Source organism: Cyprinodon tularosa, unplaced genomic scaffold (genome assembly GCF_016077235.1).
Source record: "Cyprinodon tularosa strain WSP-4 unplaced genomic scaffold, ASM1607723v1 ctg233, whole genome shotgun sequence".
In the NCBI taxonomy this organism is placed as follows: Eukaryota; Metazoa; Chordata; class Actinopteri; order Cyprinodontiformes; family Cyprinodontidae; genus Cyprinodon; species Cyprinodon tularosa.
The window spans coordinates 1,281,608-1,297,293 of record NW_024038871.1 but is presented as its reverse complement, the minus strand read 5'-3'; the positions used below and the strand labels follow the sequence as shown (position 1 = coordinate 1,297,293).

The following is a 15,686-nucleotide window of genomic DNA, read 5'->3' as shown; positions in this document are numbered from 1 at the left end:
AGAATGGCCAGACTGGTTCGAGCTGATAGAACGGCAACAGTGACTCAAATAACCACCCGTTACAACCAAGGTGGGCAGAAGAGCATCTCTGAACGCACAGTACGTCGAACTTTGAGGCAGATGGGCTACAGCAGCAGAAGACCACACCGGGTGCCACTCCTTTCAGCTAAGAACAGGAAACTGAGGCTACAATTTGCACAAGCTCATCGAAATTGGACAATAGAAGATTGGAAAAACGTTGCCTGGTCTGATGAGTCTCGATTTCTGCTGCGACATACGGATGGTAGGGTCAGAATTTGGTGTCTTCAACATGAAAGCATGGATCCATCCTGCCTTGTATCAACGGTTCAGGATGGTGGTGGTGGTGTCATGTGTGGGGAATATTTTCTTGGCACTCTTTGGGCCCCTTGGTACCAATTGAGCATCGTTGCAACGCCACAGCCTACCTGAGTATTGTTGCTGACCATGTCCATCCCTTTATGACCACAATGTACCCAACTTCTGATGGCTACTTTCAGCAGGATAATGCGCCATGTCATAAAGCTGGAATCATCTCAGACTGGTTTCTTGAACATGACAATGAGTTCACTGTACTCAAATGGCCTCCACAGTCACCAGATCTCAATCCAATAGAGCATCTTTGGGATGTGGTGGAACGGGAGATTCGCATCATGGATGCGCAGCCGACAAATCTGCGGCAACTGTGTGATGCCATCATGTCAATATGGACCAAACTCCCTGAGGAATGCTTCCAGCACCTTGTTGAATCTATGCCACGAAGAATTGAGGCAGTTCTGAAGGCAAAAGGGGGTCCAACCCGTTACTAGCATGGGGTACCTAATAAAGTGGCTGGTGAGTGTATTTGCTTTATGTAAATTTGACTTCAAAAAAGATATATACGACTCAAAAACCTTTGGAAGACAAGTATAAGAAAGAACCTATAAAGAGAGAAAAATTCATCCCTGAGATAAGAACCAGTCTGTAGGTCCATCCATGGAGAAACTGCATCATTAAAATACATCTAAAAGATACTTAGATACTCTGCTGCAAGACACCATGAAGGCAGCCAGGTGCTGTAGCATCACAACATTAAAGGGGAAACTTACCCTTCCTCAAGTCATCTCCACTCTTCTATGGCCAACAGAAGATTGCATAAGAGCAGTTAAAATCCTCACTCTGATCCAGATGAGAATAATGAGCTGAGGGAACCACAGTTTCCTTTTTACCTTACATTAGAATTATGAGGGATTTTAAAAATAAATGGACAATATGCAAATCTATTATACGTGTTCCCTCCCTTTGTTGTAGCCTGCTCTCCATGCCTGGTGTTCCTTCTGCTTCCCTCTGGATTTAGTTTATCAATATCAAAATAAATATTATTGTTCACCAATTTGTCTCCAGCAGTGTTTGCATTTGGTACAGTGCTCTGCAATTGCTGACATAGACTTAGTCCTTGAGATACAGAATGTCTCATATCAACATATGTGTAAGTATAGGTAGAAGAAATCAAAGTATCAACAGGAAGAAAAAGGGATTGATCTGATATATATAAAATGATTAATATGAGAATTATTTTATACACAAAATCATCTAATGTAAACAATTATAATTGGTTATTTTAGACAACTATAGCCGTTGGTGCTGCATTGCTGTTTGTGAATGGGTTGAATAGTTTCCACCGTGAGAATACCACCTGAAATACGGCCTGAAGTCACAGTTTGGGACATGCTTCGACGTTGAACCATATGGATGATTTCTTTTTTTATTCTTCAATAATCCTACAATATGATCGCCTGGATTTTATTTCTCTTATTTAGACAATACATATTTTAGCAATAATTTAATGAATTCAGTGAGAAATCCTCACTGGTTCAAAGTTATTGCTCAACAATTTTTGTGGGTAACAATTAGAATCAAACATTCATACAAGTCTTTATTTGTTTAAAATGAACTTTAACAGGAGGTTTGTTGCTATAAATAAAAAGGAGCAAAAACAGATGAAGGTATTTTAGCTTTAAATTTATTTCTCTTCACTAATAATGGGGCAGCAGGTCTTTATAAGCATTTATCAACCATTTTACAGACATTTCTTTCCAGCTAAAAACATTCTGATGTGCCCAGATAGTTAAAGCAGAGTCACTTGCTGACTGTCCTTTCACTGCCCTCTGTGACAGAATGTATATGAAATAACAGTTATGATACTAACAATGAAAAAAATACAAATAATAACTTCCTGTTGGCGGTTTTATTAATTAGGACCCCAGTGGTGACATTCAGCAGGAAGTCAGAACATTAATGTGTGCTGAGGGAGAAGGATGGAGGAGTGCTGATGTTTACTGGGTCATCTGGACTTCCATAGCCTGTGCTGCCCACTCTGGAGCCGCCTGACGGATTTTTTCCAGCAAGTTGTTGACTTGAAAACACAGAGACTGGATCTGTTTGTCCCACGTAGGAAGGGGTTCACGGGCTGCAGGGGAAAAAAGAAACAAATCAGAAGATCCAGGCTAAGGCTCATCCTGAACCACATGCAAAGAATTTGAAAAAGGATGCTGCCCCCTATTGGACACAAAATCCATTAACAGTTTCACAGCAAAATGCTCCAATTTGCTCCATGCTGGACCCTTAAAGTAACTGTTGCAGAAGCAGCAGAATATGGAAACAAACCGACACTTTTATTGCCCCAGCCAACCTAATATACGCTTTACAAATAAAATAATCAACTTATTTCATCTGTGGTGGAGCAACAAACAATCTGAGGCTGTAATCTACACCTCTGCCCTCGAGATGAATCTGATAAAACTAAAGCGTAAAATATTACGCATGCATACTGCATGTATGGTTAATAGGAACCATGTATGGAGTAATTTTTGTGCCACCGTCCGGAGCACTTTTTTGTTCAGTATATATTTCCACATGTGTTAGGTCATAGTTTTGATGCCTTCAATGTGAATCTTTAACTGTCATAGATATGACAATAAAGAAAACGCTTTGAATGAGAAGGTGTGTCCCAACTTTTGGTCTGTAATGTGTGTGTGTATATATTATATATTAGGGATGGAACGATTTATGAAAACCGTCTGAACCGTTCGGTTCGCGTGTGTTTCGTTCGGTTCATGCGCTGCTCCTTTTTCTCATAGGCGAAGCGTTTACACTCCAGAGCAGAAGGTGGCGGTACTGCGACCAAAGCCAACCACCAGTAGTAAACAAGAAGAAGAAGAAGCGAAGCAGCTTAGCCGGGTGTAGCAGAAAAAAATCAGTTGTTGTGGAGAATTGTGTGGGTATGGCGAGTGGGAAAGAACAGGAGTTGGAAGACGCGCCAGCAGCACTTTATAGGTCTGCTGTATGGGAGCGCTTTGCATTTAGAGTGACCTACGATGACGGCGGAAAGAAAGTTGTGGATAAAAACAGTGTGCAAGCATTGTGCAACACGATTTGTTTATGCTAACAGCAACACGACCAACATGTCAGGCTAACAATCAACATATACTAGGGCTGGGCGATATAGAAAAAAAGCTTATCGATAAAAAAAATGCATATTGATCGATACCGATAATTATTGAACAGATTTGAAACCATATTTTATGTGCAGCTCTGCCTGGACTTTTTATAATGCTAAATGATTTAATTTTAATAAAGAACACAAACACAGACTTCCAATTAAATATTTATTTAACCAACTTTTTTAACCGTAACAGAATTGTTTTAAAGAAAAATAACTTAAGAGACCTGAGTTATGTTATTAAATAAAAATCTTCGGTCCGGAACTTCGTATTCGTGGATCCAGAGTGGCGAGCCGCTGTTTGAACCCAGGTTTTTTAACAACAGACAACAGCAGCGTATCCTTTGCTATGAAGCATGTTACAGCATGAGTAATGTCCTTGTGCCACTTGGACGCTTTGTTGTATTTATCACAAACTAGGAAGCCCAATTTAGCCTGCGACGCCTGCTTTGATTTAGCAGAAATTCCTGAATATTCCTCGGAGGATTATGCAGATGCGCGCCGTGGCCTACACAGCTCGTACTCCTGCGGGTGTTAGCGGCTGAGATGATAAAACAAGTTGGTTGTGTTATCAGACTTCGTTTTCACTGGTTCCCTACACATTTTACAGATGACTGTGGTTTGTTTTTTGTCCGACTTGCCATGACCGAAATACTGCCAAACTGCCGAACTACAAAAACCTCTCTTTGGAACAATTTCCTCCGCCTCTCCTTGCTGCGACATCTTCATGTGCTCTGTGTTGTGGTTTGAGAAGGTGGCGCCTGGTGACGGCGTGCCTGGGTCCGTGATTGCGATTGGTTGGGAGGAAGTAGTGACTAGCATAAACCTACATGCTAGGCTACAATGAGAAGGAAGGAAAACTGCGTTTTTTTATCGAACTTTTATCGACTCTCTTTTTTTCTATTGCGCCACACGTCTATCGATCGATATATATCGTTATTGAATTATCGCCCAGCCCTAACATATACCGAACCGAAAACCTTGACAACGAAACCGTGAACCGAACCGAACCGTGGATTTAGTGAATCGTTTCACCCCTATAATAAATATATATATATATATATGTTTATTAGGGCTGCAACAACAAATCGATAAAAATCGACTTTTAAAAGCGTTGGCAACGAATTTCATCATTGATTAGTTGTGTCGCGCGATTAATGCGTCATCCGCCGCCGTCGTCATTGCCGTGGGGCGCCTCCCCCATCCCAACTCCGCTCCTGCAGGAGTCCCTCTCAGCGCTGCAGTCAGAGGATGTTTACCCTCAGCGTCCAGACTGCAAATGAAGCGCGCATGCGCCGGGACTGAAGGCGCAAATTGATCACAATAATTAAAATAGCCTGCGCTTTGTAAAGCGAAAAAAGTCGTAACATGCAACTTTTGTCAAAACAAATTAACATGGCACGGAAGCACCACTGTTATGATGCAGCACCTGAAAAGAAAACACGTTGGAGCCTTCGATGGCAGTGAAGAGAGCTGATCAGCAGGATGTTTGTTTGGTTTTAAAGTGGGGAAACGTAACGTTAGTTTCTCAGGTAGCTCATCTGATGCTTTCCTTACCCTGTTAGTAGGTTACAGACAGTGATAAGGTTGGCTACTTATTTTACTTTTAATTTCATTTGAATTAGCTTAAGCAGCGTTTATATTTTCTTTATAAATAAATTAATTTGCAAATTATGAGGGCAAGGCTTTTAAAGTTTAAATCTTCTGGCAAAGATAAAGAAAAGAAGATCCTGCAATTTATGGAAGTAAAGCAGAATAAAATCCAGCAAGATCAGTAATATGTCTATTAATTATCTGCCACATTTCCATGTAAATATCTGTCTTTGGAGGATGTGTTTTTTACCACCCCTAGTTCTCTCATTTTTATTCCAAATACAATTTATAATTTGAATCACAGGGCTATTTTTATCTCTATGGTTCAGTATTTTCTCAAGTAGCAACTTTAACTGCTATACTTTCCTGTCTTAAAAAGCAGAACTCTTCTAGTCTAAAAAAAAACCTCATTTGATGAAATGGGGGGACCTATTGTTTGAACCCCTTAGGGGCTTTTAAAAACATAAATGTCTTTTTTGCGCTTTATGAAACAAAGTAGCCTATATTTTGTGGATGTACAGCTACATTTCTCATGTAAGTTTGCGTAGCTTTAACACAAACATTTATTTTTCATATTGCACCAGTACAGTTAATGAGCAACCTGTACTTGTGTGCTTGTTTGTTCTGTCTAAAATGTTTATTTTGGAATAAAGAGGTTAGTATAAAAAATATTTTTTATCCGATTCATCGATTAATCGGAAAAATAATCGGCTGATTCATCGATTTTTAAAATAATCGTTAGTTGCAGCCCTTATACATACATACATATATATATATATATATATATATATATATATATATATATATATATATATATATATATAAATAAAAGGTCACTATTCTATTTTATATAAATATATAAAATAGAATAGTGACCTTTGTCGGGTATTAATGGCGTTCAGGTCGGATGAATGCGACTGAAATTAATGGCTGTTCACACACAGGTTGCATTTGAAAATATAAGATTCGTGTCGGATTCAGCATCATATAGCCAAGCATCCTGGGTCAGAGTGGAAAAAAAATTCTGATCTGTGTTGTTCAGACTGCCATGAAAAATCAGTTCCAGGACACATATGGCCCAAAAAAAAAATCAGATTTGGGTCACTTTAGGCTGCAGTGATAATGTAGCCTAAGAGAGAACACATTAAACTGGAGCAATAAGATAGAAATTTCATGTAAAATTACCCAAAGATTCTAAAAAACGCCATTCAGTTTAGTAATTAAGCAAACATCTTCTGTTCAGGACAGAAATGTTTCAGATTTTTTTTCCTCTGTAAATATTCTCCATCTAGAAATGAATTTGGTTTAAAATTACATACAAAAAAGTATCTTGCATTAAGAGCCATCTGTTAACCGATTACTAGTCAATTGGCAAAACAGCCTTTAGTTTTACGGAAGACCATCTTTGGCAAAATAAATACAGATATAAATAAATAAATAAATAAATATGCATATGATTAAATGGGCAAATAAAGCAATGATTTAATTCTTATGACAATTTTATATATAAATGCATATTTTAATTTGCTTCTTTATTCAATAAAATTTTCACCATTATGTTTTTATCATTAGATTTTTTTTTTTATGTATTCATTTCTGTGCACAACGGATTTTCTTTTTTTGCCCTTTTTTTTAGTTGTTCTATTTCTTTTCTTTGAGTCAATATTAGCCCTTCATGCAAGAGGGAAAAAAAATCAACCATTAGTTGATTGATAAGATCTACCAACTTTAGATCAATACACATGGTGCATCCTGGTACTTTATGTTCCCCAGTTCAGCAAAAGGCCGCACAGAAACAAGCTGCAATAAACTGAGGGATCAGATCTCTATCTGTCAGGACTAGCAAAAACAGATCTGTAGCTATTTTGTTAGATCAAATCAAACAGGCCATCCTTCATGACCCAAATGCAGCACTGAGCCTGTTTCCTGTTTAACTGAAACATCCCATAAGAACCACAACACTCAGAACAATGTGACCCAGTGGTTTAGTTTTAACTTGAGACTCACTTTCAAAGTGAACGATCCCGTCGATCTGATCAATGAAGCCGTTCATGCGTCCTTCTGTAATCATCTGAGATGCAATCTTTTCAGCCTAAACACAGAAACAGAATCCTCATTGATGGTAATAGAGACAATCTATGGGCCGGCATTTAAAGCCCGGTTTAAATATCAGAGTAAGAACTATTCACCTTAGCTGGGGGGATTTCCAACAAGGCACCCAACTCTTCAAAGGTGATGTTGTTGTAGAGTTTGCTGGCCGACAGGAGGTTGTGTTCAATCACAGCTCGGTCCAGGATGCTGGAGCCTGAAACAACAGGGAAAACATTCTAGAGCAGAGATCGAAAGTTTGTCTTTACCAACTGGTGATTTATGAATAAAACGACTAAGTTTTCTTCCAATTACAAATTTCAAATGCTTCTGAAGTCAGTAGAAATGGAAACAAATATCAGCTCAGATGTATCCTTTGGACCTCTAAAAACATTATAATTTAAGTTATAATTTAGATAAAACAAGCCAATTCAAAATATCCTCGGATTTAATTTAAATACGGACCAAACTTCAACTGCATGTGTTAAAAGCTGATTTTCTCTAATCTACGTATTTATCCGTTAGCTATGTATTAAAAATGGTGTCACCTGCTTTAATCTTTTTTTTTTGTTGCTTTTTTAAACATCAACACAAAGATTTCTGCTGGATTTCAGTTCTATTTCCTAAAAATGAATTCATAAATGAAAGGAAGCAATTTGCAACAATTTCAGAGGACTATTGGGACCACATCTGTAAGATACCATGGACAACAAAAAGATCAAAGGTTTGGTGTGAATTTTGTTGGAAAATCATAAGATTCCCCCCCCCCCCCCCCCCCCCCCCCCAAAAAACTCCTGAGCAAAAAAGATATTGGGGAAATGATGACACCTGATGGACATGTGGCAAGAATGGCGGCAATCACTTCCGTATTTCCTGGAGCTGTCAAACCATCCAGCAATATTTGTCTCAGAATTCATGAACATTTACAGAAAATGTTCACATTTAATTTTCCTTTAACCTTTGAATTAATATTTCTGTGTAACATACCGGTAGACAAACTGAACTGAAATGATAAGAAACTTCTGTACATTTTGCTGACAGGGAGCAAAAAGACCCTGTGTGTGTATTTTTCTTTTAAGAAAAAAAAAAAAAAAAAGAGTGTAAAAATGACAATGAAATTGATACAATTATATAAATGTAATGTGCTTTCACAAAAAATTAAAATATTAATATATATAAAAAGGAAGAAATTGGCTATTTAGCCCTATCAGGGCTTTCAGCATAAGGCAAGTTGAATTCAGGACTTTTTAATACCACTTAAAGTAAAAATTTACAATATACACACAAAAAAAGCGACAAATTTACCCCAAATGTTTATTTTAACATAAACCATTACTTTCTGGCCCAGTAGATATGTTTCAAATTTTGAAAAACTCTCCATATAGGAAGAAAGCTAAAAAACAAACAACAGATATATTTGTAACAACTACTGAACTGAATTCGCTAACTTTGTTTTGTTCCCTACTCATTCCATCTACTTTCATTGCTGGCGTACAGCCAAAGATTTTCCTGAGATTTGGTTCTACTGGCGCTGTTGTTGATGTGAGAGATGCTGTAGAGGCGTTGCAGAGACAAGGGTGGAACAGAGCGGAGAAATGCCTGCTGCTTCACCATAACTCCACTGCCTTGATTCCCATCATGCTTCATCTACATTCCCTGCCAGTGGTTTTAGCCATGCAGAAATTTATTGGATGGATAGCCTATTTTTCGTTGAATTTAAAACTTCCCCATGTTGTCCAGATAAAAAGTTACGGGGACTTCATCCAAAGGTCCGGCCGCAACATCTTTTTTTATTGGTTCCGCTATCGGTTAACGCTAACGGTTACAGCGATCAGTTTCGGTAAATGTAAGAAAAATATTGTCAGTTATTTCATTGTTTGATATGGATTACAAAAAAAAAATCTTATGATGTGGTAACAATTTTGAAACCTATAGAGACTGATTTAAGACATTTTAATACCAATTAAGGCCTCGATTTTATATTGAATTCAATGTCTTTTAAGACTTTTTAAGGATCTGCGGGAACCCTGCCTTTGTACAACAACCTTTGAGCCTCCCTTGTGGTCTGTTAGCTCACTGTAATCACAAATACATTTTTGTAAATCAGTTTACTTAAACAAGTTTAAGCGTCCCCCCGCATTCTATAAAGTGACAGAGTACTTCGGTGTTTACGGAGGGTCAGGCGAAGACGGCAACCTTTCATGGATGTTTATAGTTGTTGTTCTTCTTCTATTTTGTTTTGCAAGCAACTTCTGGAGGCGCATTACCGCCAACTACTGGAATGGAGTGTGAATCGGGATGTGCAGCCAGATGGAGATGACGCGTTCTCCTCATGCGCTCTTGTTATCTGAGAACCTAGCCAGGGAAAAACCGAGCCGAGCCCACCTCTGGAACTGGTCTGCAGTTAGGGCGGTCCGGTTGTGTCTAGCTCGGTTCAGTTCAGTTTGCTTTCCATTTACACACGATAAGTTATCTCAGTTACTGAGCTCGGACCGGTCTTGGCACGGTTTTTCAAGGGTAGTGTAAATGGGGTATATGACCCATTACAGCTGGGATAAATGAATGAGAAAAATTCCTTTGAGTTTCTTAAATCTTTCAGTTCATGGTAACTAAAACAACTGCAACCAACTGCAGCTTCCGGTTACCGTTCTTACCATCTGCTGTCGTGGCTTTCTGATGGGGCATCAGCATCGCAGCAAACTCCTGTAGCTGGTTTCCTCTGATGATGCGGTCCAGATACATCTTCTCTAGAATCCCGTAGGCAGCCAGCTGCTGGCAGCGCTCATCTTTAAAGAGAGTGGCCAACATCCTGGAACGCTGCTGTCCTAAAACAAATCCAAAATGTAAGAAACAGTTAAGAAAAAAATAACAGATCATTTTTGAAGCTATGGGCCAAAGAAATGAATCATGTACCTGCAGAAGCCAGTATGGTGCAGTTCAGCGCGTGTTTCAACGCCTCCAGACGTTCACTTTCATGGACTATAGATTTGTATGACAGCTCGTTGTATCTCTGAGCAGCTTCAATGAACTTCCTCCTGAAATCAAGCACTCTGGCATAGCACACCTAAAAAGAACAACAGCTTTAATCGCAGAAACTTTGCCTATAGAAGAAAAATAGTCTCATTCAAATCAGACCTTGTTTAGACATTGAATTTATAACACTGAATTTTTAAACTGTGCAAATATCAATTTAAATGTCTGTGTCTTTAAATTCACCAGCAGAATTTCACCAGAAAATAAAAATTCTACTGCAGGATTTAACATGTATAAAACAGAAATCAGCTGCATAAATTCAGCAAAATAAATTCAAAAGCAAAATCACCTCCAAAATCTAAGGAGTATCATAATTTAATTGGCTAAAATACACTTGACTTGATCTAGTATCAACTGCTTCAGGTTGAAACATCAAAAGCTCGACACATTACTGCATTTGAATGTTTGTAACTGAATTTATGCACACGATTCTTAAATGTGTAGATTTTTGCAGAAAAATTTCCTACAGGTGAAATATTTGCTGGCGAAGCTAAAAAAAAATCAAACTTCATTGTTATGAATTAAAACAATTCTAAAAAAGGGTCTAATAAGTTTATTTTTCTTTTCACTAGCAAAGTCTCGAAGAAATTTCCTTTCAGAGTGAAATTCCGATTTGAAATCAGTAAGAGATCATGAACCTTATAGTGGATCTGCAGCTGTTCATTGGAGGACTCGTTCTGAAGCAGCGAGGCTCTGTTGATGTAGGCCTCTGCTTGTACGGGGTCATCGTCTTCCAAGTAGAGTCGGGCAATTTTTAGGTATGTGTCCAGCTTATAGTCAACATTATATTGCCTAGTAGGGAGAAGCAAAGAAGTGTCCAAATTGTGTTTTTTTTCTTCTCAAGCCCCTGTCGCACCTGATCGATTTAGCCAGTGTAGGCCTGACATCCCAGAATCTCCTAAAACGCTGGCATACACTGAACTTTCTATGAATTTTTTCTATTTTTGGCGTATACATAGAGTATTTATAACGAGTCCAGAACTTATATCCAATGACAGCCTAACTTATGAATAACGCACGGCAGCGTAATGCCCATGAAAGGCAGTGTCTTAAGAGGGGGCAGCGATGTGGCCGGAGGCGTCTGGCCTGCTTAAAAAGATGGGTTTGATCGCAGTGTTAGCCTAGCTGCTGCTTACCGCCTGCCCGTGTTTGAGCATGCTTATAACTTATACAAAACATACCCATAACTTATCCAACGTATGCCAGCGTTGTTGTCAGTTTAATCGTACGTCAGGCATATGCTGGCTGAATCGTCAAGGTGTCACATGGGCTTGAGGTCTGAACAGTAATCTGCAAACAGGCTACTTACTTCTGCCCCGTTTCTAAAGGAATTCCAACTAAAACTTGTGCAGCATTTCTCCAGTCTCCCTCCTTCTCATAAATGGTTGCTAAGTGCTGTCTGATGGAGGCTACCTGAAAACACAGAGACATTATTTAGCCTGACAGGAAACAAAGTTTAAAAAAAAAAACCCACATAAAATGTCTATTCAAGTTGTGGGGAAAACATGAAGAAATCTACCTGTTCCTCAAAGGAGATTACCCTGGGCTGGATCTTCTCCAAAGTGAAGTGATACACTGCTTTAGCAGTGGCGTCTGGCAGGTTGGGCAGGTGAGTGCAGAAATCTGTCAGCAGCTGTCTCGAGATGACAAGACTGACATTCTCATTGACCACTGCAGGGGGAGTAAAGTTTAAAAGTCACTCATAGAAACCCACTTACAGATCAAGCTGGCAGCATGAAAGTAAAGTCTGAGCTGCATACTTGCTTCAACAAAGGCCTTCAAGGACTCCAGCTGTTCTGCACCCGCCAGCTGAATGGCTTTCTCCAAAATCTGCCGATATCTACAGAGACATTTCATTAGTTACCCAAACTACATTTGTTCAGAGTGTAGAAAGAGGTTTGTAGAATTAAACATAAACTTTAATATTAGGAGAACATTTAGAGATGACTCCACCAAGACTGATCCACTTTTGAATCGATATAATGTATAGGAAATGTTGGCAAAATACTATAAAAGCAGTGAAAAGCAATGCAGCTCAGCAAGAAAATAGACGATTTACATGTCAGTCTTCTTAAGAAACAGAAAGGTTGATAAGGGTCTGTTAGGACAGAATTTGGTTAGACGTTTTAAAAGGCGTTAATTCCGCAAAGAGATTTGGTCAAAGTAAGTACATCTACTTATTTAGTTTTGCAAAATGCAACTTTTTCCTAATCCAACCCTTAAAGTAGAAAAATAACCCCAATATATTCAATTAACTATACATTCAACAAATGTACAGCATGTTCACATCTAGTTATGTTACAGACTTTTTCTAAATGGCATTAAATAACTCTCAAAACTATACACAGAATATTATAACAATAAAAATTAAATAGTTTTGGACTCAGTTAAATATCTGCTTCTTTAGGATCCAGACAGAAGCAATTGAAAACAAAGTCCAATAAGACACCTGATCAAAATTGCCCTTTATTTAAAAATTATAGACACACTAAGAAGATAATCAATCAAATCAAATCTTTCTCCCTGCCATATTAAACATCGCAGTGTACCATAGTGTAACTACTGTTTTAGCTGGAAGCTAAAAAGCATCGTTAGCTTCTACGGAGGTTGGCAAGCATTGATTGCAAAATATAATAAATAAACAATCTCTCCACTATGGACTTGTTTTAGAGAAGACAAAATGCATTTCAATAAGACTAAATGACCAGACTAAATGTAAGTCTAAGCTAACAAACTGGATATGAAAGAGAGGGAATGAAGTTAGCATAGCTAGGTCAATCGTAGCTAAATAGCTTTGTTAGCTAACAGCGACGTGTTTCCGCCTTAAGCTGTTTTTTAATCATCAGTTAATGTTTGTCCCGTTTGAGAGCTACATACTTAGCAGCGAGGTCCTTGTGAGATCCACTTGAATTCATCAGCTGTGCAAGCTCCTGTCTCACTTCGGCGGCCATTGTCGCTAAGTGTGTTGCTAAAATGTCAACAACACCGGTATGCTAGCCTTTCTGCGCGTGTGCAGCTAGGGCGGCGCGCGCACGTATCCCCACCTGCCACTCACATGAGCGCGCACGTTAAACAGATCAACGTCTGATATTAGCATTAATACATTTAGTCTGTTATCACATCAAAACAGCTGTAATAAGGGGTTTTAAAAGAACCAACTAAGCGTTTTAACAGTGATTAATATCTATCTATCTATCTATCTATCTCTTCAATTAAATTCAGTTTTTTTCTGTAGCGCCGATTCACATGTAATCTCAAGGCACTTTACAATTCAACCAGATTATTCAGTCAAACTGATTTAAAGTTTTCTATCTAGGGAAAACCAACTGATTGCATCGACTCACTGATCTGAAGGCGATCCCTCATACCAAGCATCCAGCTCCCATGTCAGAGGATGAAAGAGAGCACTTTGACTTGGTTACAGTCAGAGAAACAGGACTACACTGAAAAAGAGTCCAAGCTCCAACATCTATAAACAAAGGTGTTTATGGCAGCAGCACAGCTGATATTTCTTTCCAAGATGGAGTCACAGCACAACAAGAACACACCAGATGAAGCTACTATGAGAAAAAGCAGAGGGAGCATAAAACTAATAAATTCTGCAGAATTGGAGAACAGAGATTAAATGAAGAAAATTTATGAAAAAGAGGTCACTATATCTTCCAGCAGCCTAAGCCTATAGCAGCATAACTATCTATCCATCAGGATTGACAGGATTGTCAAAAATATTGAGACTTCAAAAAGTATCAATAGGCAGACTTTAATGCTTCCTGCAAATTGCCATGGTTTCAATACTGAAGACAAGTTTGGTTCACATACTGGTGCTAATGCTGAATCAATATTTCTGAATTATTTACACATTGAAAGAATAATAGCTAAGAAAACCTTTAAAATGTTGTTGAATTGTGTTATTCATTTCACATTTCTTTGCAACCTTATTTGACAGTCATCCCTTTTATTCAGCAGTTTGGTCAGTGACAGCTGTTTTAAAATGCTCTCTAAATAAAGTTGGCTTTGCTAACTAGTGTCTGTGATTCTGTTGAGAAACCATCCATATTGAAGCTGAAAAGTGGAGTTTTTTTCATAAGGATAACTTTTTTTATGCCTTTAAATATTTGTTGCTGCTTTATGCGCAAAATGTTGAAATGGTATTGTGCATCGAATATTTTCCCAGGTTTCCATATCAAGTTAAAATCTTTAGTTGTGAAAACCTACGTATCAATTTAAACTGTATTTAAGAAAAGTAGCCTAATTGGAATCAGACATTTACAGTATTAGGTTTTGTATCAATAACACAGAATTTTTTTTTAATGCTGAATTTTAAGTTGTGCAATTATGTAGTTAAATGTTTTTGCATGAAATTCTTCAGCAACACTGAAGCCTGTAAAAATTATACTGCAGTAATTAGATAAATCAGCGGCATAAATTCAGCATCAAACAAAATCATCAGCTGACACTGACCTAAAAAAATCAAATATTAAAATTTAAATGCAAAACAATCACCTGCAAAAATTCAAATAAAAAAAAATTAACAACACAAATTTAACCTGCAAACCTTAAAATGCTAAAAATATGTTGGCATTTTGATGACTCAAACCAAAGCAATCAGCACTAGAGTGACACAAATGGCTTTTGGCCGATCAAAGTACACTCATTGGATTTTGTAGGGTTTTTTTTCTTTTGTTTTTTTTTTTTTGCGTTTGAATTGTTGTCTGTGAATTTCTGTTGTTGAATTGAATTTGGATGTATGCAAATATGTCAAAATCTGCAGTAGCATTTGTTCAGGTGTTTTTTTTTTGTAGGTGAATTTAAAGTAAAAAATTCAAATATATAATTTCAGAGGTTACAAATTAAGTGTTATGACTTCATGTCTAAGCAGTGCCTGGTTCAATGTCTAAACCAGGGTCTGGTTCAATATTAGACAAAATCCCTCTTTCATAAAACTGGGGCTAACTGGAACCAGAATAAATAGTTTCAGGACTTAAAGCAAAGCTAAATCAGATCAAGAGAATGTGAAAGTATTTTATTTACATAGACTGCTGGGACAGAGTGGAAGATCATTATAACTGTTTGGGAATCGTGTTATTGGTGTTTTATAGATTTCATTTGCGGCCAGTGCCAAAATGTATACTTTAGTTATATACAGAGATGGGAAGTAACAAAGTACAAATACTTCGTTACTGTACTCAAGTAGATTTTTCTGATATTTTTACTTTACTTTACTACTTATTTTTATGGTGACTTTTTACTTCTACTCCTTACATTTTTACACAAATATCTGTACTTTCTACTCTTTACATTTTAAAAAATTGGCTCGTTACTTTAGTTTTGAATCATTTCAATGGAGTTACCGTTATTATTTTTCACGTCATCAATACCAAATTCAATCTAATTGGATGGGAATCTACGTTGCATTTGACGCACCACTACAAGATGAATCGACAGATTCGGCGGTATTCATTGGCGGCAAATC

The 15,686-nt window shown here is 37.8% G+C and overlaps 1 protein-coding gene across 1 annotated transcript; it reads right to left on the bottom strand.

Annotated features, from left to right (window-relative positions):
* Positions 1 to 1,998: 1,998 nt before the first annotated feature.
* cops4 (COP9 constitutive photomorphogenic homolog subunit 4 (Arabidopsis)) lies at positions 1,999 to 13,244 on the bottom strand. The gene is made up of 10 exons (XM_038287029.1): positions 13,091 to 13,244; positions 11,974 to 12,053; positions 11,733 to 11,884; positions 11,523 to 11,626; positions 10,852 to 11,005; positions 10,094 to 10,244; positions 9,835 to 10,005; positions 7,282 to 7,397; positions 7,100 to 7,184; positions 1,999 to 2,467 (listed from the first exon to the last, which is right to left on the bottom strand). Exons 1-10 carry the CDS (start codon positions 13,162 to 13,164, stop codon positions 2,334 to 2,336), a joined length of 1,221 nt encoding a protein of 406 aa, XP_038142957.1. The 5' UTR covers positions 13,165 to 13,244; the 3' UTR covers positions 1,999 to 2,333.
* Between the last annotated feature and the right edge of the window lie 2,442 nt (positions 13,245 to 15,686).

Bases quoted from the DNA above. Each gene is read 5' to 3' on its own strand.
- cops4 (XM_038287029.1), bottom strand. From the start codon at position 13,164: ATGGCCGCCGAAGTGAGACAGGAGCTTGCACAGCTGATGAATTCAAGT. The intron at 10,245-10,851 runs GTTCATGATCTC...TGTTCTTTTTAG, and splicing joins AGCTGCAGATCCACTATAAG to GTGTGCTATGCCAGAGTGCT. The intron at 7,185-7,281 runs GTGAATAGTTCT...TTCTGTGTTTAG, and splicing joins TGGAAATCCCCCCAGCTAAG to GCTGAAAAGATTGCATCTCA.